A 27972-nucleotide genomic window follows, 5' to 3' on the forward strand; every position below is an offset into this window, starting at 1 on the left:
AGAATAAACTCCCTCCCTAGAGTCGCTGCAGTGTGAGCTGGGCTGTAGGACTAAGTTAAGACAGAGCTAGCAATAACACATACAGATGTTGGTAGGTGAAAATCAGAGTAACAAAATTGCAATCATTGATTTTAATTTGCTGAAAGAAGGAAGGACAATAAATACAGCAACATATTTGCATACAGTAACCATGCTGATGGATGTGCTCAGTTTTCCTTCTGTTAAGACTAACAAACTGAAACACCTTCTGGGCACAACAGGATTATTGTCCCTGTACTCATATCAGGCTAGCATTTTTAATTGTGACTTTTGATTCTGGAGCAGTTAAGTTGCTTCTAGCTATCCAGACTTTTGTCTCTGGATTACTTTCTCCCACTGCTTTCTCTTTCCGGAGAAGCAACAATTTCTGTCCTCTGAGGGACATGCAAGGACAGAACATATACCAAATCTGCTAAATGTATATGAAGAATAATCTATTCAGCCCTCCTTATACAGATTTATGAGCTTAAGCCATACCAGAACAAAGCTCAGAACACAGCAAAGAGCTCTTCAGAAATTCTTCTGTCCATGTTTCACTAGAACATTTTGGTTCAATTAAATGTACTTAAAGTGTTTGCTACATCAGAATGCATCTCTTTGATGTTCAGCTTAGCCTGTTTCTCCATTGTCATGATGTATAGACCATTTTGCTGAACAACTGCAGTGCTTTTCACTGTATGATTTGCTAGCCTGCAGTCTGCAGAGTGTTACATAGCAGGAGAATAAATGGTCATTCATATAGGAACAAATTGCTGAGGGGTTAAGCTCATTTCCATGTCTCTGCTTCCTGCTGGTGCCTGTTGAGACACTTAAGCCATTTAAGTGGCTGGTGATAATCGGCAACAGAGATGGCTTTTTTAGGCAAAATGGGATTTTTTCTGTGCTAAGGATGAATGGCTGAAAGGAGAGGCAGGCAGGTTAAGAAGGAAAGCAGCAGGCATGCCAGGGTGAGCCTGCTGTTACCAGGGCCCTGCCTGGCCCCCTGGGGCTCCCCCACTCTACCCAGGAGCACCACCAGGGCCGTCAGCCCCTGCCCCAACAGCGCTGCAGCAGGGCCCCGTCTCCAGCTCCCCACAGCCCTGCTGTGCCTGGACAGGGGTCCCCCAAAGCCAGGCCTGCCCATGCTCCCACCTCCTGGCCTGGCCTTTCCCATCCCCAGTCCAAGGCAGTGCCTGCTGCCCAGAGCTGGGTCTGCCCTGGTGTCTCTGACTGCCCGACTGTGGGGCAGTGGGACTGGGACAGGCCCTGGCTGTTTGTGCTCTGCTGCTCAAGAGAAGCCCCGCTCTTCCCAGTCCCCTGAGCATCCCCAGCCCCCATGGTGATGTGATTACTTTTCCTGCTGTTACCAGAGGAACAATGTTTGCTGGGAGAGAAGTGACAGCTCTATTCTAGATTTCTCTTTTGGTGGCAGGGGCAGAAGCCTGCACCAGTATCTGGGAACAGACTCTTGGCTTCGGTGACAATGACTGTGACTCTGCTGTCTGCTTTGCCTACAAGTAAGCTGACTTTATTATCCATAGAACATACTGCTGGTGTTCCTGTAGAAGATATCCTTGCAGTAATCTAGCATATTACTGCAACGAGAGAGTAGAAAAGGTGAGAGATGACCTTTAAGGTCCCTTCCAGCCCAAACAATTTCATGATTCTGTGACCTGAGTGTCTGAAGGACTGACTTTCTGTAGAGGGACATTTGTTTTCCTTTCTTATCAAAGCTATTTGCAAAGCTTTGAGAGCTCATAAATAACCCTGCCCTTTTTCTTCTGTCTGGTTGGCACTCCATGCTTTCACTGCACCCAGTACTGGAGCTGTGAACAGAGTAACCTGGGGCTCCTCTTGCAGCAGCTCCTCAAGCACCAGCCCTAAATTTGGGCTGTTGTTATAAGAGACTGCTGTTGTTGCAGAGAGCTCACAGATTACAGATCAAGGCAGATAACAAGTGGCAGAAAAGAGATATTCTTACTGTCATGATGGCTACTTTGCAAATGTGAAGGCTACTGTCTCAGCTCTTAAATCAGTCTACAGTGTTCGATGTCCTCATTTTCTGTAATGCCTAATGCATAGACATAGACACATAATCTTCATGCAAATCTTTATCCTCATCAACAAGTGTTCAGTAATCATTCTTGTACAACTTGAATATCGTGCTGAATAGTAATTTGCATTTATTTAACCCTGTGGTAGTTAATGTTAAGATTAATGTTACATTCAGAGTGTTGAGGTTGAATATAAGACAAGAAGCATAAGTGGCAGGCAGATCTGTGGCAGACCCAGGACAATGGACTCTTAGAAAATCCGTATGAGCACCAGCTGATACCCTGATAGTTGCTCTCACCCAAGAAGACAGACTGCAAGTTCAAGGCAACAGCAGTGATTGGAAGACTGAACCCTAGGAATCATGGTGTCTCTCTGCACATCTTGTTATTTTCCTTATATGCCTTTAATATGTTGACAGTTTTTCACAGGGTTAACAGCTTCAGTGCATCAATTTATATTATGGGAACTGTCCTCTGCCAGTAGCAAAACACAGCTGTTTTGACAGATGACTGTGTGGGCTTTGCAGGCTGTTATGTAAAACCAAGCTCTGCAAAGCAGTCTTGCTGCAACAGGATTTTTTTGTTTGGGGAAGGAGAATATTTCAGAAAACACGTTTTCAACCTAAGAGTTTTTAGATTCCTCTCTGGTGGATTTTATTAAGTATCTTCTAAGGATGGATAGTTCAATTGGTGGCCTCCATAATCAGTAGGTTCTTCATGCAGTAAACAAAACTTCTGAATTACTGCTTTGTACTCACAATAATGTGTGACTAGACAGAAAACCACAAGGCTGCAGCTAACAAACTTTAACCAAATCTAGTAGTGTTATGCCAGATCAATGGCTACATGTTTGATACCTCTTCAAGTTTCTTGAGTCTGTTAGTTTATATAACTGCCATCAGTATCTACTGAGTGCTAGGGGTCTTGGATCTTACTTGGATCTGAGACTCACATGTTAAATCATATGAGGTAGTCCAAAACTGCTTGTAGTTTTCATTGTTGGAACAATTCCTGTCTTCATAAATACCTTCATAAAATCTATGAAGGGATCTAGATTGGAGAATCCAAACATCTTTACCACTGAGAGGTATGGAGAAATACAGAAAAGGGAACAGTCCTGCTCTCTGGTTTGCTTGTTTGTTTTTTTTTTTCCTCAGGAAAAAATCTTTTAAGTTCTTGGTCATTGTCCTGATGGGAGGTCATGAACATTATGGAAATCTGCAGTTTTTATGGAATGGGAAAGTTCTTTCTCTGCAGCTCGACGTCTGCAGATGAACATCTGCAGAGATAAGGAGAGGGTGTTGAACTCGACTCTCATAAAGGAGATCATTCTGACTCATGGCTGGGGTTTGCATATCTAGCCCAATTCTGGGAAACAGTACTAGAGGTGTGAAAACACTCTGTACATCAGTAAGCAGGAATAATGACTAAAAATGTTTTCATACTGCTACTGTTTCTATTCAAATACTTGTACATATTTTTACTTAACCTTAGAAGTATGGGCTTTGTCATGCATAAATAGATCACATTTTAAGCATTAGTTCTGGTTTTCTGTCTGGAGCATTTCAGAGGTACTATTGATTACTGTTATGTGACATAACACAGTTAAATGAGATATTCGCCCAGCCTCCTTACCTTGTTTTCTGATTTGCAGTGGTACCAAATAATGTGCTTAATGTCTGTCTCTTTAGGGTCTGACCACCTTCGGGAGAAGGATGGACTGTGGGCTGTGCTAGTTTGGCTTTCAATCCTAGCAGCTCGAAAGCAGAGTGTGGAGGAGATTGTCAGGGATCACTGGGCAAAATTTGGCCGGCACTACTACTGCAGGTGAGAAAAATGAGGAAAAGGCACTTATGCAGCTGATAGGAGAATTCTGATACAATCATTGCTTGTTTAGATGCGCTCATCTGCACTTAGGTGTGCATTTGCTGTGCCTCCAGAATGAAGATCTGCCACAGATTATCACTGTTTTTATAGACAGATTTTTCCAGAGGAGTGTCAGAAAAAAGAGCTATACATATATGTTACTGCTAGCATATGCATAATTGAATTTTTTAATATTGAATGGCAGAAAGATTTGAATTATTTACTTGTGGAATATATAGGTGCAACTTGTTACATGATGTTGAAAAAGAAACATAATCCCAGCAAGATTTACTCCTGCATTTTTTTCTCTAAGTGCCTCCATGTGACAGGGTTTTAGTGAGAACTGAAACCTATGCCTACTTCCAGTTCAGGATAACTCCTCCAAAGATACAAATATTTACTTATTTTTATTAAGGTCTCAATATGGTGAGTTCTAGCTGTCATTTTCATCTTTGCTTCTGCCTCTTTCTCAATCCAGACTTAATCCAGAGCAGTTTGCAATTTCTGTTTTGCAGCTATTCCTCAAAACTTGTAAAACAAGTTTTCTCTATTTCACTTGTCTGTTGAGCACTGCACTGATTGTGTCATTAAATTTTGAAAGCTAACTGTGTATTGGTGACGTTTTCTATGCTACTTTAGAAACTGCATTTTCTAGATGCTTTCTGTTGATTTAGAGTCTGGTGGCCCATGTAAAGCTATGGTTACACACATGAAATGGTTAGATTGCACAGGACTTGCATGTGTGTGCTGGTTTCATTTGCAATCAGTAGTTAAGTGGTACACTTCTGATTTTTGAAGTAAGCAGTAAATTGCTAATTGTGAGTATACACAGGTCTGTGAAAGCAGAACTCTTATCTCTGGGCATTTACTTTCTGATTCTACCTTTTTTTTTATATATGTGCAAGGTTTGATTACGAAGCACTGGAACCCAGAACAGCGTATTTCATAATGAGAGACCTGGAAGCTTTGATCACTGACAAATCATTCAGCCATCAGCAGTTTGCTGTGGGTAACAATATCTACAGTGTGGAAAGAACAGACAGCTTTGAGTACGTAGATCCTGTGGATGGCACTGTGACCAAAAGACAGGTATGGCTGTAGTGTTGGTTTTGCATCTGTCGTATTGTCTCCAACAGTGTTGTTTCTAAAGTTCAGCTGGCAAGACTGTCCATTTATTTATGGGATGGTGTTTCCTTTGCTGTGATAGATTCTGCATTTCCTATTTAAGATTAGCTCAGTCTGGATAAGATAATCCACCTTTAGTTTATCTTGTACTTGCTGTATGTAACTGGAGACAGCAGTGTCACAGTGAACATAGGATGGGATGAAGTCCCTGTTGACAGCAATGCATGTGTAGGGAGGGTTCCTTTTCTGGAACAGTGGAAAATGTCATATAGAAAGAAGGTCTTTCTTTTTTCTATTTGCTATCTGAAATCTCCACTGGCTATACATTACAAAAAAAAAAAAAAAATTTTCTTGCTCTTGGTGACTGACAGGATTTACATAACTGAGGTGCAAAATATCAATACCTACTGTATCCAATAGCATGCAGAAGACTTTATAAGGTTGTAACCTATGTGGGCACATTTGACTTCCCTAGCGCAAATTATCAGTTCCTTCTGGATTCTGTCTATACTGAGATTCCTTGGTTATCAAGAACTGCAGTTCAAACTGAACCTTTAGTGTTTGGAAATTCATGATGTGCTCAAAAGTAACCAGGTACTTTTACCAGGTGTAAATGTATATTCAAGTATCTTGAATATGAGCTATGACTCCTATTAAAGCTTGTCCTGATTTTATGCTATTTATATTTTTATGGTCCTGGTTTCTCTGGTTTTTAAATTATTTGATGTAAACAGACCCTAGCAAATGATATTATAAGCCATTAAAACTACTGTCATGCCATTCTGCTCAGTCTTTATAGTTCCATTCATCATTGCATCCAGAAAATATAAGCAGCCCATCTGCCACTGAGCTACTCTCTTTTTGTGTATTACTACTGAAACAAGATAGGAGGATGTTGTCATACCCAAGTCCAGTGGAAAATTACATGCACGGCAGACTTGTGACCTTTGTAGCTTAAAAAAGCAGCTTGTGAATTTTCATTGCACTTTTCTTTCCCTTAATTTTTTCATCCAAAGCACTTACTCTATGTTGGAATATAATTGCTAATCATATCACCATGTAACACAAACAGAGAAACATGACTTGGCTTGTTTTCAGACGGACTCTGAAAGGGAGCCCATAAAACCAGAAAGAAAACTCTTTTCATAGGGAGAAGCTCTTACTTATTCAGAGTACAGCTCAACCAGTTTGTCCTTTGGCAAGGACACATTCCTAGCTTCATGTGTCTGCAGCCTCAATGGGATTCTCCAAGCACAATGAAAGTGGAGAGGATATTGATCTATGCAAATGAAACAACAGTTCGCTGCTGCCATTTTCCTCAGGTATCTTGCTCATCATCTAAACGCAGGTATCTCTTTCAGACTATCATAGGCTTCATGCGGATTTTTTAGTTAAGTATTCAGGAACATGTTCCAAGTTTTGTTCCCCAGTAGGTAGGGGAGAGAAATTTATATTCAGTGCAACTGCACTGTCTCATGAATGAGAAGCTGGCTACATGATAATTATTCAGTGTTAATAAACAACATACTCAGAAAATAAACACAGCAATGAGAAAATAGGCAGCAAACAATACACACAGACTGTTGCTTCTAATTAATTCTGTCTCTTGAAATCCATGAATATTGTTTATCATGGTGCAATAATAAGACTTAAATGAAGCATTCTGTTGTTCTTGAAGACTGTTTTAATTTTTAAAGCTGTACCATGCTTTTGCACACATAAGCGCATAACAGTGCTGCTCCTGAGGGTCCAGTAACCCAGGAATGGGACCAGTTGCATTTTTGTGTGAAATTTGAATTATGAGGATGAGAGGTACAGGTTGGCCATTATACTAAGAGACAAAAGGCTCCAGGGAGACCATATTGTGACCTTTCAGTACTTCAAGGGGGCTTGTAAGAAAGATAAGGACAATCCTTTTAGCAGAGCCTGTTGCAGTAGTACAAGTGGTAATGGCTTTAAACTAAAAGAGTAAATTCAAAATAGATATAAGGAAGACTTTTTTTTACAATGAGAGTGGTGAAACACTGGAACACATTGTCCAGAGACATGGTGGATGCTCCATCCCTGGAATCATTCAAGGTCAAGTTGGATGGGGCTGTGAGCAACCAGATCTAATTCAAGATGTCCCTGCTCACTGCAGTGAACACGATGACCTGATGACATCAGGACTGAATGACCTTCAGAGGTCCTTTCCAACCCAAACCATTCGATGATTCTGTGATTATCCAACAATGCTTTATATGGTGCTAAAGATGTTTTGGCATATATCTGAGGAAACAAAGGTTTTAATTACTTTTTACTTATACTTTAGAATATTGGCACACTGTGTTTCTAACATCATTGTCTTGTCAAGCTCCTGATAAAACTGGAAAAATAAAATGCATCTCTTTTAATTCTCTTCTCTCATTTTTTGGTTTACTGCCCTTTAAACAAAAGTAGCAAGGATCTTAGTTTGTGCACTAGACCTTTGTCAATGGAGGGACTAAGGGGAGGAAAAGTTCACTGGCTTATCAGAGGTCGCACTTTTAGTCTAAGGGTACCATTTACACAAAGGGAACTAGAATGTGTATTAGTGCACAGCTGATAGAATATTGCAACACTACAACTATTTATCTGTGCAATTTAGTCCTCTGGCCTTAATGGCCTTCCTTTACAGAAACTGTGGATCCAAGTATATGGTCTGTGGTCTGTAAAAAAAAGTGTTTATATATGCAGTACAAAAGAGGGGAGGAGAAAAGAAAAAAAGATGTGAAGATGGGAGCAAAGAGTGATTTTTTACTTAATTAATAAATTTTTCAATCCTCTTTATTATGCACACAGTTAATGTGCATTAATTAGTGTACTTGAGATTAATTAACACCTTAAGTTTTCTAAATTGTACTACAGACTTACTGAAATTCTTGCAGTCATATATTGATGCATGGTGTTTGAGGGGTAGCAACTGGTCCTGTCTTTTGTGTTCACTACTGACAAACTGTTTTTTGATCCAGGGATTCTGTAGGTGTTTCTAAGGCCCTGTATCTTTAGTGATCTTATACCTATTTCTCAAGCCATTGATTTTGTGCTCTGCCACACAGAATAAGAGCAAATCAAGTAAAAAGAATAAAAACATCAGTAAGAGAGTATTTGTTCTGAGGAGTGGGAGGGAATGCACGACATCATTTCTAGTCTTCAGAGGGGAAAAAAGACTAATGAATGAGTTGTCCAAAGTTATGGGGAAAGAAGAATGGCATCCAAATGACTCTTCCTTTCACTTTTATTTTGAAGCAGTGAATGAAGATTTGTAAAGGTACTGCCACCTTACATATATGCTGTTCCTTCTTCTTCCACAGGGGCTGCGGATTATTTTTTCAGATGCTTCCAGACTCATCTTCAGAATGAGTGCTTCTAGTCATGTGAGAGCTACTCTGCGGATCTATGCAGAGAGTTATGAAAAGGATCCTAGCCAACACAACAAGGAACCACAGGTAATGCAACAGCATTGTAATAAGTCAGTAAGTAAAGCACTACCTCTGTAATAGCAGTGGCTACAAGTTTTCATCTTTGATCAGAAGCAACACTCAACGCTTTGACCCTGTGTTTGTAGATTATTTTCCTAGTGTTGTAAATGTACACCTTTTGAGGAAGGACCAGCAGTTTTAATATACATTAGTCTAATAATCCAACACAACAGGAATGTGAAGGGCTGAGATGCTTCATGTTAAATGCTGGGCAGTGACTTCAAGTCTATTAAGAGAAGCCATTCTAGGCTGAATTTTTTTCAGAACTTTTTTAGAGTTGTGATCTGACTTATGGAACAATATTTTAAAAATAAGAAAACTTTTTCAAGCAGATTATCTGAGAGCCACTTAGGGCATCCCGAGGATTCCTCACAATCAGAGTGCAGTTAGGAAATATGGGTACCAGAGTCTAAACAGTGTAGGGATTCCCTGTAAGGGAAAGACTTTCAGCTGTCTAAGAGTTGTCATATCATAACCAGACTTTTTCCAAAGGAGAGTGAAAGTTGAGAGCAAATTGCTGGGTTGTCCAGCAGATGCCTTACACAATTAATAAAATAAATCACACTTCACACTCTCAGATTCTTCCCAGCAAATGTTCTTTATGCTGTTGTATACAAGAGAGGACTAAGGACATTTTGTGGAAAAGAGGTTAAGCATTTGGTTTGTAGTAAATAAAAACGTTGTAGTTTTTAGTCTTGTGTGTTCATGACTGGAATGCAAATGCAAATCTACCAAAACATATATGCTATCAAATGAATTTGAACCCTAGGTAAGGGTTGATGTTTGTCTTTCACCAGATTCTGACCATAAACTTAGTTTGTTTCTTCTTATGCTATTAAACAGTTATGTATCAGTCATGAAAAGTGCTTCAGTTGTCACAGAAATGTTGCAGAGTCCATGCCTGCAAATATGATCTATTAAATTTATTTGCTTTTTTTTTAAAGTAACAGTTTGCATCCTCAGTAACTTCTTGGATAGAATATTTAAAATGTTAAAGCTCCAACAGAGTAAAGGACTGTATTTTAGCAATTTTATTGTTTTTCTGTGTATCTAGCTTTGCCCAGCTAGCGGGATCATTAATATATTTTGCCTGGGGAGGAACACTGCTACAACCCCATTTGCACTTGCTGCTATACTTACATGCTTACTTACATGGTAAGTTTTGGTATCTGGGGGCTGCAGGAGTTGCTTCTGTGAGAAGTTGCTAGAAGTGCTTCTGTGTTAAAAAGAGCCAGTTCTAGATGGCTCCTAGATGGACGCACCACAGGCCAAAGCTGTAGCCCCCTGTGATAACATCTTTAAGCAAGGCAATAAACTCTCTGTGCAACAACAGCAGGGAAAGGAGAAAGGGGGATACTTGTGAGAGACAACTCTGCGGACACCATGGTCAGTGCAGAATGGAGGGGGAGTGATAGCGCAGTTTGGTGGGCATCTGACAACCAGCCAAGGTCAATGCACCACAGTTACATCAAATTTTGTTACTGCACAAATTGTTTATCAGTTGTGACTGCACTGACCATTTTAAATATGCTTCTTTGTGCTATGCAGATAAGGCATAGATTAAATGAAAGTAAGTCACAGTAAGAGACAGGCTATGAGTTGATTTTAGAGGTTTGAAGTGGACTTACAGTAACTTTGTGATACATAATCAAAATATGTAATCTGAGCATGTTTCTTGTCTGACAAATCCCAGTAGAAAATAGAAGAAAACAATGGAGCATATACTGGCGACATTATGTAGCTAAACTTTTGACTATTTTATTGCAAATGAGCATGGTCATTTTAAAGTTGAATTGTTACTGCATTAACAGATTGTTTTATTTTTTTTGAGAGAAGTCATACTCTGGCAGAATTTAGGCTTGTGTGTCTCCTAAAGTAACTTACGGTCAATGCTCAGTATTTATCATTCGTTCTTTTAAATGAGTGGAAAACAGCAAATGTTCTCAGTGATTTTTCTACTTGTGAAGAGACAAGATTGAAGGAGCAGTGGTTGTCCTCAGAAAATGAGGAATGTGCTGCCCTGCTGTTACATTTCTTTCCTGTTCTGCTTGCATTTGCTTGAGAGAGGCACATAAAGTCTCACCAGCAATACAGACCATGTCCAGGGAGCAGCAAGAATGGGTCTGCTGCACAAGGCTGTAGGAGCCAGACACCCAGACCTGCTGCACCACAGGCAGTGCCCTCCTTGTCCAGGGACAGTCCCACAGCAGCAAAGAGAGGAGGACAGGGCAGGTCTCTGGTAACAAGCTCCCTTAGCAAGTGATGGATCAAGTTCAGGGTTCATCTGGAGCATTAGGAGATGGGACCAGAGACAAAGCTGGAAACAGGGCAACAGTGTGGACCTACCCAGGAGACAGGGTCAAAGTCAAAACTGGAGACAAGATACAACATATATCCAAGCAGTTTTTCAGGGAAAGGAGCTGCCTATAGCATGAGACTGAGGTCCACGCTGGCAGCAGAGCCAGAGATAAGGCGGGACACAAGCACTCCTATAGCTTAGCTCAGGCAGGGACCAACACCCCTGTGACAGGCTGTAATGTGCCGTGGGCTGGGTGCAGGAGAAGGTCCTCAGGGGACCCTAAGCAGGTTGGTAGGGCTTATGACTGCCCTTGAGGATTTCAGTTTGGTCTTTTACTCAGCACACCAAAAAGGGTCTGTTATTCCCAAGGACAGAAAAAAGGCTAGAAGGGATTTTTTCTGTGCATTTATCAGAGTCTGTCAGATCGCAACACTTTTGCTCTGTTTAATCAGGATATTCATAATAATCCCAGGGGTAGGAATGTCATTGCCTTGAAACTTGCTACAGGGACTTTCCTGCATTTATACAGTGCAGACAGGCCTTTTAATATCCAGACTTCCTCAGGAAATACATGGTACTGTAAACACCCTCCTCATCTCCTGCCACGTGCACAAAATCTGGGCTAAATAGCAGTTTCATCTCAATTTATACAATAAATTCTTTATTTAGTTTCTCATTGAATATTATTGCACAGTTCCCACTGCTTCTCTTTCCTTGCCCTGGCGGTATGCTTTGCCAACAACACGAGTGCATTAGAAACAACAAGGTCATAGATTGTATCCAACAGGCAGATGGCAGACTTCAAGGCGGGACGTAAATTTTAGGAGATCCTCATGTACAAAAATAACTAAACATTACCCAGGAGAACATTTGATAGTCTTCAGTGGAGTATGTGAAAGAGACGGAATAAAAACCACCTTTTTCAGAAAACAGCATTGCTAGGAAGGAGTGCCATAGTTTTCTTGATACTCTAATTGCTTTTTTTGTTTGGTTTGCTATGAAGTTCGTACTACATGCACACATCTCAAAGAGCTGTGACAGATTTGAAGTTTCAAGAACTTTGTTGTCTATTTGGTCTATTTGCTGTCAGTAATAGGAACATAGCATATACATAAGTGGTCAGTTACGGAAAAAGCACTGACATAAAGAAGTGAGTTAAATACATACTTTATGTATTACCTCATGGTATTTAAGAAAATTGTTACATTTGGAATAATAATGCATATTTTTCTGTAATTGATCTTTGTAATTGAAGAGACGACTATATGTAATTTCTGTATTATTACACTCTTTCTGAAACAGCTCATCAGGAAAAGCTCCCTTCCATACCTTTTATATCATAAACCAAGACTTAAGATTATCTGATAGTTGGCTGCTTAAATACTCATTTGGGTCTGCTTATTGCACCACCTCTTTCCAGCATCTTAATTTAGATAATGCACTGCTTCATGTTTTTGCATGGTGACAATTCCAGTCAATACGTGAATTGAAAGGCAAAAATTCCTTGATATATCTTTTTGCTTTTTATCACAAGAAATAAATGTCTCTGTCTTGACAGAAAGCTCACTCGTGTTGGAGGTTCCATTTTGTGGGATCATTATGGTAAATAGCTTGAGTTCACCTCATACTAGCATCCTTTTTTCCTTCCTTTCTTTTCAGCAAGATTAATTATCCAACTTTTCAGTAGTGTTCTTTTAGTTTACTTCTGTAATCTTTGACAATGTAACTGCTGATGGTGAATATTCCACAGATAAGCAAATATCTGAACTACATCTTCCAATGTGCATGTCGAGATGTGCATATTATTCTGGAACACCAATTATGGCACTTTCTGAGTTGAAGTGGACCTTTTTGACCTTTTGTTCAGTTTATATGTAGGCCAGTAGCTGTGTTGTAAACTATAGGTGCTAATGAATGTAAGAGTCACCCAAATCATGTTTTAGTACCATCTTTCATACAATCAATTGGTAATACTTTCTACCTCGAATAAAGCATACACAACTTCCTGATCTACAACAAAAGAGTCCAGGGGAAAGTGGTAAAATACGCTAATAATTAGAAGTCTGAGGTCATGGATAAATGTGAACAGCAGTGACTTCTAGCTGTTGAATGATCCCCTTAAAGAAATTTGCAGAAGCAGCTTCATGGACACCTGGGAGATAAGGGGTGGCTATTTTTTTCCGTTCAGTTCTTTCTGTAAGCCAGTATCAACAGTGAAAACCAGGAGCAATAAAGAAAAATTACTATCATACTCTCTGTGAAGTGTATCAAAAACAATTCAATGTTTTCAATTCAAAGTAATCAAATTCATTTCAGTGTGTTATGCATTTTAAAATAGTGTAACTTAGAGTGGTGATGCAATCTAGATCTAAAACAAAGTCTTAAAAACAATGCACAACACTTTCCTAAAACTGAAATGTTCTGCTGTAGAATTAAAGACCACTCCATTGATGTGCCTTGTCACAGGTGATGCCCTTCTCATCTCTGGGCATCCCTGAGAATATTGCTTTCCAGATAGTTTTTACATGGAGGATTTATGTTCAAAAATTATTTGGTTTTAACTATTCACATAGGCATCCAACTAGCATTTCAGAAAGCTCAGTTCATTGTAACAAACAACATGTTTCTCTCTGACATCTTATATGCATTGGACCTTTATGCATTGGCATGCATCTTTTTTTAAGTGAACAGAGTTATGAGTTGTCGTAAATTTAATACGGGTGTAAAATGTAGAGATATGTTAATGGGCATGAGGTACTAAAATAAGAGTTTATTGACCTTTAGTCTCATTTATAGCCTTAATTTATTAGGTCACCTCATTATTTGATATTTGTACATATCACACGTATAAAGGACACGTCTTGTCCTTTGTCTTAGCCACATGGATGTATTATTGAGCTTGGATAAGATTCAGACAGGAAGTTCATACACAAAGACAACGAAAGAAGTGATCCACTATAGTTGTACTTGTAAACCCAGTGTGTTCTTTTACAGTATGTCCTGCTGTTCCAGGATAAGTGTCCTGGAAAGAGTGTAGTCAGTAGCCCACATTATTCTGATAATGACTTAATGAGCTCTGTTTACAGTACAGTATTATTTATTATGGAAATTCTGTCAGCAGTAAATAGGTGTTGTCACAGAGTCACAGAATTACAGAATGGTGTGGGTTGGAAGGGACCTTACAGATCATCTAGTTCTAACGCCCCTGCCATGGGCAGGGACACCTCTCACTAGACCAGATTGCTCAGAGTTCCGTCCATACCTGGCTTTGAAGATGAGGGATAGGACTCCACAACTTCTTGGGGCAACCTCTTCCAGTGCCTCACCAGCCACACAGTAAAGAATTTTTTCTAGTATCCAATCTAAACTACTCTTTCAGTTTGAATCTATTCCCATTTGTCCTGTCGCTGTGTCACTGTAAAAAGTTTCTCTTTCTTGTAGGCTCCCTGTAGGTACTGGAAGGCTGCGATTAGGTCCCCCTCTTCTCTTTGCCAGGCTGAACAAATTCAATTCTATCAGCCTTTCCTCATAGGGCCGGTTCTCCATCCCTCCATTCAGCTTGGAGTCCCTCCTTCGGATTTGCTTCACAGGTCCATGTCCTTCCTGTGCTGGGACCCCAGAGCTGGATGCAGCACCGCAGGTGGGGTCTCACCACAGCAGAGCAGAGGGACAGAATCCCCTCCCTGGCCCTGCTGCCCACGCTGCTTTGGATGCAGCCCAAATGTGTCCATTTGGCTTTCTGGGCTGTGAGTGCCCATGGCTGGGTCATGTCCAGCCTCTCACCCACCAGCACCCCCAAGTCCTTCTGGGCAGGGCTGCTCTGATCTGTTCATCCCCAGCCTGTGCTGATACTGGGCATTGCCCCAACTGAGGTACAGCATCTTGAATTTGGTCTTATAAACTCCATGAGATTCCCATGAATCCATTTCTTGAGCTTGTCCAGGTCCCTCTGGATGGCATCCCATCCTTCAGGTGTGTCAACTGCACCGCTTGCTTGGTGTCATCTGCAAATCTGCTAAGGGTGCACTTGATCCCTTCATCCATGTCATTAATGGAAGTACTAAATAACACAGTATGGATCCCTGTATGGACCCCTGAGGGACACCACTTGTCACTGAAGTAGCATTGAGACTCTGAGCCATTGACCACTGACGTGACTGGACATGACTGTCGAACCAATTCCTCATCCACCGAACACTCCACCCATTGAATCCCTCTCTCTCCATTTTGAGGGAGAAGGAGGTTGTGGGGAACTGTGCCAAAGGCTTTACAGAAGTCCAGAGAATTGACATCTGTAGCCCCTTCCTTGTCCACTGCTGCAGTCACCCCATCACAGAAGGCCACTGGGTTGATCAGGCGGGACCTGCCCTTGGTGCAGTTGTGTTGTCTGTCCTGAATCACCTCCCTGTCCTACATGTGCACAGCTCTAAGGAGCATCTGTTCCATGATCTTCTCAGGCAGAGGTGAGGCTGACAGGTCAGTATTTCTCAGGGTCCTCTTTTCTGCCCTTCTTAAAGGTGGGTATAATGTTTCCCCTTTTCCAGTCACTTGGGACTTGCCCTGACTGCAGTCACTTTTCAAATATCATGGAGAGGGTCTGTGCAACTACATCAACCAATTCCCTCAGTCCTGTGCCATCTGTATTGGGTACTCTTTAAGCAGGATGCACAAATGCTGCAATTACTTTTGCCAAAAACTAGTAAACAGTGCGCTAGTTAGCCACAGAATCATTAGATTAGCAGCAGCCAAGCAAAGATTTTGGGGCAGGAGTTGTCTCTTTGTGTTTTTATTGAAAAAGGCAAGCCAATTAAAAAGGAAAAAAAAAGGTTAAAATATGTCTTGATCATCAAACACTGAATTTCTGAAACCATTTTTGAACAGCGAGCAGCAGAGGAACAAACTCCCTGATTTTCAGGTGAATCTTGTTTGTTACATGAAAAAATTTTGTTATATGTGATTGTATGTATGAGTGATTATATAAAGTGATTGTTTATGGTGCAAGATGGTCCAAGAGCAGGGAACTGAAATCAACAATTCAGAAGTTCTGGGTTCTGTATAACTTAATTGTGACAAAACAAAAGGAATCTCTATGGTTCTGTCAAGACACTGATACAACACTAAGTACAAGGGCAGTTTGCTAGACAATTATTGCCTCTGTTTATTTTTGAAGCGCTGGGTTTTTAGCATGGCATGGGTTAGCTATTAGAACATACAGTATGGTCTATAAAAATCATATAAAGTTGTTCTGGTTTCATCTGGCTAGAATTAGTTTTCTTCTTAGTAGGTGGTAAGGTGCTGTTTTGGATTTGGTATGAGAAAAATGTTGATAACACACTGATGTTTTAGTTGTTGCTAAGTAGAACTTAACCTATGTCAAGGACTTTTCTCCTGTGCTCTCCCAGTGAGGAGGTGCACAAGAATCTGGGAGGGATCATAGCTGTGACAGGTGACCTGAACTGGCCAAAGGGATATTCCATACCACAGAACATCATGTTCAGTGTAGTAACTGTGGGGGAGTTAGCTGTGAGGGACTGATGGCTGCTCAGGTCAGGCTGCTCATCAGTTAGTGGGCAGGGGGCTGCTGCATTATGCATCACTTGAGGGAGTTTGGTTGGATTTTATTCCTTATTCTTACTCCTTTTTTGATTCATTTTGTTATTGTATCTTAGTTTATTTCAGTTATTAAGCTGTGCTTATCTCAGCCCACGGGTTTTACATTTTTCCAATTCTCTACTGATCTGCCAGGGTGTGAGCAAGCAGCTGTGTGGTACTTAGTTGCTGGCTGGAGTTGAACCATAATAAAAGTTTTGTCTTTACTATTAAAAGTCGTAAGATTTTCTTAAAGGACACAAAGAATGTGGAGACTTACATCTGTTTGAACATACTCTTAGATAATGCAGCATGTTTGTGCTATTCAGGTAATTTAGCTTCAGATTCTTCCCAAAGTCACACCATAGAGTGATAAAATTTTAGATCAACTGGGACTGCAAAGAAAATAAATCATGGGACAGTAATTATAAAATATTCCACAAATCGAGGAAATTAGTTAATCAAATCTGATTGTGGAAGGTATCTTTTCAGCTTTATACCGGCTAGCGCTTGTATTTCAATGCCTTAGAAAGCCTCGAGCAGCCTTGAGAGGTAGCACAGGCGATCTAGCACTTTAGTAGCTCTAAAATCGGTACCTGAATCAGCTGCAGAGCAAATACCATCAGCAGAAGCAAAGAGGGAGAAATATAGCTCCCTGCTCGCTCAATTCCCTGCAGTTAGAAGCCTTCAAATGAGACAGATGACCAGAGATGTTTACAGGAAAGGAGCTGAGCTGAGAGAGAGCTATATTTCTCCCTCTTTGCTTCTGATCTTCCCCCAAAGCTCTTCGGATATACCAGAAAAGAACTAATCTTTGGCAAACACAGATGTCTTCATGCACCACTCAGTTTACATTTTCCTTCTGTTTATTTCACCCGTCATGCCTGCCCTCCTCTGCTGCTAGCGGCAGAACAACGGGCTTCTTGACCTTTACTGTAATTTTGTTTGAGTTAACAGGCAAACCATGCACAAGAATAGAGAGGTCAGTTTCCTTTTCTTCTGTGGAAGGTGTGCTTCACGGTAATCAGCTGAACACCACCAGTGCTGTGGTAGTTACGGAGTCAGTTCAGTTTGTTTCATGATGAACCACAGAACTTTTAGGACAGGTGGCTGTAGCATAAACCTTTCCAAAGACTTCTGGGTTTTTTGGAATGGGAGGCCAAAGCAGGCACACTGTGCTGAGCTGTGTGTTGAGCCCTTTTGGCAGAAGCCCTGCAGGATGTACAGGCACATGCTGAGCTTTTAAGCTTCAAGCCCTGTACATTTTAGCCCTGCCTAAATCTTTGATAAACTGGATGTATCATGGGACAAATCTTATCAGAGACCTTGATTAGAAGAGAGGACATTGTATGGAATTTTCTTGCAAGATCACAGAGAGAAAAATTGCTAATGAGCCAAGCAGGAATAATACGTGTCTGGCAGCTCTGGTACAGATTATTCCCAAGCAAAAGGCTTTTAATCTTTATTTGCCTGATGTTAGATATCTGCTTGCTTGATTTATTTCCTTGTAATCATTCCTCCCAGTTATTTTTTTAGAGATATAACTTCTATCGGTGATTGCTAAAGTAAGATTATTAAGTCAGTTCTGTTAGTTTTCAATTCTTAAATTTTATCTAAAGTGTAACATACCATGTGTCCTAAACAGTTGCCAAGAGATGAATGTGCTATTTAACATACAGAGTAATTTCAATTGTCATTTAGAGTTGAAATGTCAATATACAATTTCTCAAGTGGACAGAACCATTGAAGAATACTTTTTAAAAAGATCTCTTTGAGATACAGAAGTCTTTCTAGAGGAATATTAGCGATAAATGATTGTTGGCTAAGATTTATCTCTTGCAACTGATATGTAAACTATTCATGGCAGAGGTAAAGGAATTTTTAAAAGCCATATGCAGTCCTTGTTTCTTGTCATTCTGTCCTGTTCTTGCCATTCCAAATATAATGCACTCTTGCCTTTTTTACATCTTTTGGATGAAGAAAGTGTAAAAATTAAATTGAAGTGTGAAAAGACAATTAAATAAGGACTTTCTCTGTTGAGAAGCATGATTGCAACAAACAGAATACTTAGTAGTAATTGGAATCATTTGGCAAGCTAAATTGTTATGTAAATGAATAAACTCATTTGTTTCTGTGTTTTTTTCCAGCATTGTGTAGTGTTGCTTGTGGTCTTGGTTTTTTAAAATTCAGAATGCATTTGTTGCCTAAAAACCAGGGTCCAATAAAGCGGGTCAGTAGAGTTGCTTTTTATTTTTTCCTGTGCTTTTTAGATTAAATAAGGAAGAGGTTACTTAGAGGAGTGCCAGAGAACTTCAAATGCTTTAGTCTCCAGCCTTATAAATTGGCACATTTTAATATTTACTTTTGCAGCATTTGCTTACGGATGTGAATTTGTGCTCTACATATTAATCTTCTCCAAGTATGTTTGACTTTAATAGACTTGTGTTCTGCTTCAATGATTATTCAGTAGATAGATATCTACAAATATGGAGCTTTTTTAACAATAACATGCTCACACTTGCACATAACTGAGCTTAATCATAAACTCACTTGACACCAGTGGCATTCATGGTGTTATGCCATGACTCTGCTTGCACAGTTAGTCTCTTCACTCTTGATATAACTGTCTGACTGTTTGCATGAATAAAGCAATCGCCTCATCCTGTCAGAAACTGTTAGGTGTCTGAAACAGTCAAAGTATTGATTATATTAGGCTTATAAAAAAAGATGTCTGTAAATTTCTCTAGAATTACTGTTTTGTTTCATTTGATTTTCAAACCTAATGTGTGTGAAGCTGGAATTAGTTAACTTGAAAGGGGCAGCTGGGGGAAATCTCCAGGGGCTGGAGAATTAGTTTGGTTATTAAATATATGATTTTCTGAAAAGGAAGTTTCCACACAAAACTCAGCTCTGCCATTTTATCTTTTTGAATCATTTAACTTACTGAAAGAAGATCCAATTGCCATTTTAAAAATAGCGTTTTACTTGATTTTCATGTGTTACTACCATAATTGTTATCTGTAAGTCACCTATTCAGGTATATAAATGGCCATTTAATAAGGTCTGTAGCCTGAAACTTGAAAGTTCATGCCGTTCTGTTGGAATTTATCTATTAATACAATTGCATGTGGTGGTATTAGTCAAAACACACATCTGTGAATTCTGTTAAGGTAGTTGTTACAGTAACTTCTGACCCTAAGCTTCATTTATTAAGTGTATTTAGGAAGAAAATACCATCTATGTGGCTTCCACTCATCAGAATAGAAACAATTCTACCTCTGTGATTTCTAGGTTGTTTTGGACTGCAGATTTCAAAGAGCTCCACAATTCCTGTTACACAGAGACAGTGATCAGTACAGTGTATATTTACTGGTTTCTCTTTTCTGCATAACTTAGGTACACTCAATGTAACACTTCACAAAGCATATACTAAGCATGATACTTCATTGAGTCAAGTATAACAGTAATAGACACTAGAGCTGCGTCAGTTTTTGATATTATTAAATTATTTACTATTATTTTTGTATAATTCTACAGTTACAAGACGGATTTATAAGTGTAAGATGTCTTTCAATATTTCTGCTTTATGTAATTCAATGTATTTCTTCATTTTTAGGCTGTGCTGAGTCCTCTTATAGCAATTGCATTGAAAATATCTCAGATTCATGAGAGGACAGGCCGAAAGGGACCCACTGTCATCACCTGAAGCCATGGAAGATTGTTAAACCAGGGCCAAAAGAGGAACAGCAAGGAAGAGACAGAACCTTGTTAAGACTTGTTAGCCATTTGTGCCTTGTATGATTTTAAAAGTTTTCTTGGGAAGAGAAGTAGGGTGGGAAGAAAAATTTAATATAACATTGAGCATAATCATTTGCATTGATCTCCAAATGCAATAGTATATTGACTTATTTGTTTTACCTGCAGTATTGTAATTTCTGATAACAGTATAACCAAAAAAAAGGCCTTAACGTTCAAATGTTGTCAGTAATGTAGCAGAAAATGACAACTGCTTGGTTTTGAATGTTATGATAAAAGTCGGAGAAATTTCAGTTAGGGAGAGAGAGGGAGGAGTTGCAAAGCAAAGACATGCTTGGTGAGTATTGTTTGGGATTCTCATCACCTTCTGGTAGGTTTCTGAAGAGGCATACAGAGCATGTCTGAGTCAGAAGGCCATGTACTAAGCTCTGCACAGGGTGTGTTTCCTCCCCTGGTACCATGCCTCTTCTCCAGCCTGTCCTGTTGCTCACAGATGCACACTGACAGCAGTGGTGTATACACACTTACACTTGCTCCCAAAGATGGGGTTATTCCATATATTTTTACCCCTGCTTTTAAAACATATCAATGTGACTTGTGCCTTCAGATTTTCCATATTTTTTGACTCTTCAGTTGTTTTCCTCCAAAAGGAGGCCTTTGTGCTATAGAGCTGATTTTGTCCTTCCAGCAATATGTCGGGTATGGCTGTCTTCCGCAATATTCCTCATGTCAGGAGATGATACTGGTGCTTACTGTGTTTGAAGGATATTCTCTGCAAGTTCAGCAATTCTTTAAGAAGGAGTTACAGAAGTTTTTTTAAGTCTTTGGAATACTCATGCTCCACTTACCACAAAGTGAGTGAGTGAGAGGGAATTAAACACTGATCAATTGAATAGAAACACTAGTCTGATTCACCCTCTGGACACAGTTTCTATTAGACTCTTGGTAACAGTGGATCATGCAATAAAAATTTGGGGAGTGCAAGAGATGTCCCGGCATAGGTCTGAGAAGGCTGTTGGGGATATGGACATCAGCATTTTTCTGCTTGTGAAATGATACAGCAGTTCTAGCTACAATACTGTGCTCTGAAAAAGAACACAAACACTTTATGCATGTGATTTGCTTGAAAGCTTTGCTTCCTTGGAAACAGTGTGGTCACTTCTATCATTCGTCAAGGTGGCTTTGTGCAGCTTGCGTCTTTGCAGTGTATTTCAATTCATTGTGGTTGTCAAGAGTTTTAGTACAAGTTATATAATATCTCAGCAAAGGAAATTGTTTCAATTTCTTTCAACACTTCTGTCAAAAAATGGCTATGGCACTTAGTATACAATAAAGAGTAATGCTGTATATCTGTCTTAATATATAATTGTGGACAAGACACCCTGCACTTTCAAGCATCCTAATAAAATTGCCTTTATTACAATTACATTATTACTTAATTGACTCTAAACAAATGAGGTATGAATGTTCTCACGTAGTTTCCTACCTTACGATTAAGTGTTCCCATAAACCAAAAGAGATTTTTAGGACTTCAGTTCTTTTTATAAAGATTTTTCTTTTATATGACTATGACATTCTCGCACAGTTTGGACATCTACTTCTGAATGTAAGAGCATTCATCTTCACAAAAACCTTGTTTATCTAATACTTTATTATAGATTAAACTTCTCTAGAAGCAGGATAATAAGCTCCTAACTAGTAGATAACACATGGTCAAGCATAGACACACTCTGGATTATGATGGTTCAAATTACTGCGTTGTGTGAAAGAACATTCTGAAAGTCAGTCCACTAAAATTTCTAAAATCTCTTGCACACTCTCTGACAATGAAATGATTTTTGATCACATAGTGAACTAGCTGTTTATACTATGGAGTATCCCATTTGCCACGCTTTTCTGGAATGGGGAGAATGTAGTTTAAAAAGATGTACTGAAGCCAGGTGCCCTTCAGGATGCAGTGGGAAGACTCAAGAAAAACAGGTGAGGACTGTGAAGAATATATTGTGAAGAAGCACATATTTGTGCTTTTAAAGGTGTCACTAGAGCTGCAGTAGATGGCAGTCTGCTTTCATGAAGGCAGTCATTGTAAACAAAGTGTATATTTTAAAATCTCTGTATTGACTGTGTCCTGGGCTGCAGAAACATTAGTTGTGCCTGTGTACTGAAATGGAGAAAAGGGCTGCCTGTGTGTGGTTTTGAATAGCTGTCAAACAGCAGACTTGCAGAAGTAGCCTAACCCCAAATCCACTCACCATCCCTTTTTTTATGGTGGTAGGTGATACTGATAAAATTTAACTGGTATTTTCCACCAGTTAATTGTTTTTCTCAGCAAGAAGATAAATAAAACTTTGTGAGGCTTGAGTACAGCTCTTTATACCTGATGTGTGTGGGAGAGGACTGTAGCTGCAGTCTCATAGAGTGTGCTGCATTTCCTTAGGTCTTTTAATTATTAACATGAGAGATGAATGCATGGAAAAAAGCAAGGTATATGAACTTAAAAAAAAGATGCAAAGCTCCCTTAAAAACAGATCATACATTTAGCAGAGAGAAAACGATTATTAATATTGTTCCTCTTATCACAGTGTCTAGGCACTGTGACAGAGACCCACACCCTTTTGTGCTATTGTTTAATTATCAGCTTCCTCAAGTCTGGAAGTTGCAAGATTTCCTGTATTACTCAGCTGTGATTGCATTAACATTTACTTGGACAATTCTGTTTCCCAAAACCTCAGCTTTTCTCTGTTCAGAGACAATTTGGAAGGCAATATACTACTCACCTGAACCACAGGATCACAGAATCCTCAAGGTAGGAAGGGGTGTCTTGGTTTGAAAGACAGGTGTCTGCTAAGGAAGGCAGGAGCATCCCTTGGAATTATAATAACTCCCTCTAGAGTTATTATAATTTTGAAATCAAGGGGCTTTTATGCAAAGATGTGGGAAATAGGAATAACAGTTCTTTACTATTATGTATCTATATGTGTATAACCAGTCAAACAAACACCAGTAACTCTGGCAGTAACAACAATCACAAACCCAGCCCCAGCCCTCTCGGCTGCCGGGCCCTTTCCCCTCGGGTGCAGTTCCGCTCGCAGCCGGCAGGGGCGCTGGCGGCTCCCGGTGAGCAGGGCAGGTGCGATGGTTCCCCCGCGGCTGCAGGGGGCGCTCCGGAGCGAGCTCGGGGAGCACGCGGCTCTGGCGGCCTGGGATCCCGGGAAGGGATGGAACAAAGGCTTCACAAACCCCTGGGCAGCCGATCCCGGTGTCCGGCCGGGCCCTCGGGAACAGCAGGCTGGAACAGCAGGGACAAGCATAAATCCCAGGTGGCAGACGAGATGTATCCAAACTGTGGAGCTGCAGTGGGAACCCACCGCAGGTCTGGGCAGGCAGGGCGAGCTGGGCTACAACGCAGCGAAGGCTCGGTGGGGGCAGGGCGGCCACGGCCCGGCTCCGAGCGGGGCAGGGAAGGCGGGCTTGGGATCCCGGGGTTTCTCTGGCAGAAGGAAAAAGCAGCCGAAGAAAGCAGCCTCCCTCTCCGTCCAAATGCCGGGACCGACTGTCCACACACCCAGGTGAAACAAAAGAGTAGCCAGATGCACCCCACCCCTAGCTCTTTTGTTTTTCTGAAGTACCCAGCAATTTGTCCCCCTAGCAACACATATGGGGAAAATTCCTTTAACAGGAAAAAAACCTAGGAGAACTCTTAAAACCCCAGCAAGGGGCCATCCAGTTCATCAGGACTAAAATCACCTAGTCTGTGTCCCAACTCATAGGAGAGTCAGGTAGAGGAGGCTGCCCAGGACCATGTCTAGTTGGTTTTGATTATCTCAAAAGGTTGAGATGCCATAACTTCTCTGGGCAAACTGTTCAAGTGGTTGACTGCTCCCATAGTGAAAAAAACCCCAAAAAACCCAACAAAAAACCCAAGACCAAAAACCTTGAGTGTTCAGATGACATTTCATGTGATTCAGTTTGTGCCCATTGCCTTTTATTCTGTCACTGAGCCTGAGTCCATATACTTCTTCCTTCCTCATCAAGTATTTCTAAAAATCAGTAAGATCCTTCTCTTCTCCAAACTAAGTACTCCCAGCTCTCTCAGTGTCTCATCATACGACAAATGTTCCAGTCCCTTTTTCTTTGTGGCCCTTTGCTGGAGGTACTCTGCAATGTCCATGTCTGTTTTGTGCTTGGGAAGCTCAGACCTGGCCCTAAGCACTCCAGATGTATCTTAACTCCACCAGTGCTGAGCAGAGGGGAAGGATCACCTTCCTTCACCTGCTGCTACTGTTTTTCCCGATGCAACCCAGGATGTCATTTGCTGTCTTTGCAGGTGAGTTGCTGATGAGTTGACAACTTTTTGTTCGGCATGTGACCCCCAGATCCTTCTCTGCAGAGCTGTTTTCCAGCCCACTGGCCCTAGCATGTGTTGGTGCCTGGGTTTGTTCATCCACAAGGGCAGCACTTCCCTTTTTTGAACTTCATGAGGTTCCTGTTGGGCTATTTGTCCAGCCTTTCCAGGTTCCTCTGAATGGCAGCACATTCGCTTGGATTGCCAGCTGCTCCTTCCAGTGTTGTATCATCTGCAAAACTGCTGAAGATGTGCCCCACCCCATGATCCAGATGATGCCAGTATTGGCTCCCATATTGACCCCTGGGTGACACTGCTGGTAACTGGCCACCAGATAGACTTTGGAGCAGTGATCACAGCAGCTGGCTGCATAGCTGCTTTTCAAATCCACCTCACTGTCCTCTTACCTAAATTGTGTTTTATCAGGCTATGAAAATGTTTTTGGAGATGGTGTCAAAAGCCTTACTAAAGGCGAGGCAAACAATATTCACTGCTCTCCTGTCATCCACCAAACGAGTCATCTCATTACAGAAGGTCATCAAGTTGGTTAAGCACTATTTGCCTTTCATAAATCCTTCCTGATCCTAATCACCTTCTTGTCCTTGGCTTTGGCAAGGATTTTGTCATAGCTTTGGCAAGGGTTTCCAGCATTGGCTACTCCATCACCTCCCCAGGAACTAAGGTGAGGCTGGCCAGCCTGTAACTACCCAGATCCTCCTTGTCTTGAAGACAGGAGTGATACTTGCTCTCTTACCTCAGGGACCACTCCCAGTCACCCACAATCTTCCAAAGGCAATAGAGGGTCGCTTGCAATGGCATTGAGTCAGCTTCTTCACCTCTGTGCATGCCATCCTAAGTCATTCCATGGATTTGTGTATGTCCTGTTTTCTCAAGTGGTCCCTGACCTTTTCTTGCTCCATCCAAGGTAAGTCTTCCTCACTCCATATTTTAACTCTAGTCTCAAAGGCCTATGATTCCTGAGGCTGCTTTTACCAGTAAAGATGGAGGCAGAGAAAACATTGACCACCTCAGGCTTTTCTATGCCCTCTTTTAACTCGTGTAGCTGTAGAAACTTTTCCCATTACCCTTCACATTTCTCACCTGTCCTAGTTTTGTCCAGGACAGAGTTACTTTTGCATTTGCTGGGATGGGGGTGTGGGAAGGGCATGGAGACTGAAGCCATATGGATGTGCACAGGTGATTTATTCTATATGACTCATGACATCGCTGTGGAACACAGCTTTGGATGGAAGAAACGGCAGAGTGGGAGCACAGACATTTTTGTTCTCTCTTTACCTGTGGGAGCATAGCACTGGACAGAGTGGTGCAGTTGGTGTGGTCTGGGCGGAGAGGTGCAGATGGTCTGGCTGGGGGGCTTGTCCATGATTGTTTTCCGTTGTCTCAGGCGTGGGATAAAAAGCCCCACACTGGCTGTGGTAATGTCCACCCTTCTCTCCTTTGTCTTGGGAAAAGCTGTGTGGCCACCAGGGCTGCGGTAACATCTGCCATTTTTCTCTTTTTTCTCAGGAAATGCTGCATGTCACTGGCCATGGTAAAAATGGGCGGTTGGACTTCCATAAGCATTTTTTGCATGTAATCTCTATCTTTTATACATTGTTATTATTACTATTGTTGCTGTTACTGTTTGTTTTCCTTATCTCATTACTGTTTTTCCAGTAAATTGTTGTCTCAACCCATAATCTCTGCCTTTTTTGTCCCTTTCTCACTGGAGAGGATGGGGGAAAAGGAAGTGGCTGCTAGGAGCTTAATTTCCAGCTGGTCTTAAACCACAACATCACCTCATTCAACTCCAGGTGGGCTTTGGCTTTCCTCATCTCATCCCTGCATGATTGGACAGTGCTCTGTATTCCTCCTAATTGCACTGTCCCCGCTTCCACTTATCATACATTTCCTGTTTATATCCGAATTTAGTCAGGAGCTCTCTGGCTATCCATGCAGGCCTTTTACTGCCTTTGTTTGATTTCTGCATGTCAGTTGAACCATTCCTGAGCTTGAAGGAGGTGATCTGTGAGAATCAAACAGATGTCCTGGACTCATCTTTTCTCCAGGGCCAGACTCTTCCAAGCAACTCTAAAGATGTTAAAAGTCTTCTCTGCAAGCTGTGGTTCCACTCTTTGTTGTTCTCCCTCCTCTCAAATTTCTGAATTCACCACTTCATGATCACTGCAGCAAAAACCTTCTCATGCCCATGCATTTCTTCTGGTGTTGTGAGTGCCAAGATTGGCTCTTCAGTCAGCAGTGTCAGGAAGTTGTTTGTCAATGCACTGAAAGAATCTGTTCTGCTCTGAAGCTTTAGTTTGACTGGTTCATATCCTTTAGCCCAAAGAAAATTTATTTTAATGCAAAATTTCCAGCTGCTACTCTTGGCAAAGATAATTTAATGCTATTAAGTATGATCAAAAGCAAAGTGTTTAAAACCTTTTGCTGCTTTAAGATTGACAATTTTGAGCTCGTTGTCCATGCCATTTTCCATTCATAATAAAATTGTTCATTAGCTGAAAAGACAAACTTAAAACCAGATTTTATCAAAATATTAGGTATTAACTTTAATGTTCTCCTTATCTCAATAACTTTTTTGTATCGAATACTTTATTGCATACTGCAGGTTGAAGATGCATTTATCTTCAGTTTCACATTTCTGGATCCATTATGACTTCACCCCATCTGCAAAGGGCTGGAGCTAAAAAGGGGCACTGCAGGACTCTCGTGGAATTGGGAGAAAGGAAGAGAGGTTTAGGTCTTCCTGATTGTTCATAAATTATGTGGAAATGCTGAATGCATTTGCTATAGTGAACTGCTCCAAGAGCAAACTTTAGTGGTGCTCCTGCAATATTTGCTCTCTGTATGACCCAGAACTGTAGTCCCAGCCATTTCCCACTCATTTGGTCTTGCTTTAATATCACCTAGCGGAAAAGTTAGACATCCGTAGGAAAAAAAAATAATCTAAGCATGCACAGGACAAGCATTTTGCTGTGGGATATCTCTTGGTTAATCAGCCTCATCTGCCGTGATTGATGCCTGCATTGATACTTGAGCAATGCCAGCTGTCTTCAGAATCTGGAACTCTGGAGTAAAGATGCAAGAGGTTTTGGGGGATGGGTATGGTAATGCTAAGAGGTAAGACCATAACAAGGTCACTCAAGTAGATCCTCTCTTCGACTGTTTTGGAAATAATGTGTTGTTCCTCTGACTTATTGTTCTGTGTGCTGTGCTGCTTCTCAGTCACTTTGAAAAATATTTATATCTTCTGTCTCTTTCAGGCACTCATTTTTCTCTCTCTGGGTACTTTACTACATTTCTCATCCTCAACTTGTCTTGAAAGGGTTTTTCTTCCTCTGTAGTTTTTCCACCCGATTTCATTCTTTTCCTTTCTACTTACAGCCATTGAAGAACTGTATG

At 40.8% G+C, this 27972-nt stretch overlaps 1 protein-coding gene across 1 annotated transcript in view; it reads left to right on the forward strand.

The window, feature by feature from the left end:
• Positions 1–21633, forward strand: part of PGM5 (phosphoglucomutase 5) — a 75391-nt gene extending 53758 nt beyond the window's left edge. The window contains exons 8-11 of the mRNA XM_039567430.1: positions 3764–3899; positions 4844–5027; positions 8396–8530; positions 20068–21633. Of these exons, the coding sequence (XP_039423364.1) occupies positions 3764–3899; positions 4844–5027; positions 8396–8530; positions 20068–20157 (545 nt within the window). The 3' untranslated portion in view covers positions 20158–21633. The remainder of the gene's footprint in view (positions 1–3763; positions 3900–4843; positions 5028–8395; positions 8531–20067) is intronic.
• Positions 21634–27972: the final 6339 nt, after the last annotated feature.

Source organism: Corvus cornix, chromosome Z (genome assembly GCF_000738735.6).
Source record: "Corvus cornix cornix isolate S_Up_H32 chromosome Z, ASM73873v5, whole genome shotgun sequence".
Lineage (NCBI taxonomy): Eukaryota > Metazoa > Chordata > Aves > Passeriformes > Corvidae > Corvus > Corvus cornix.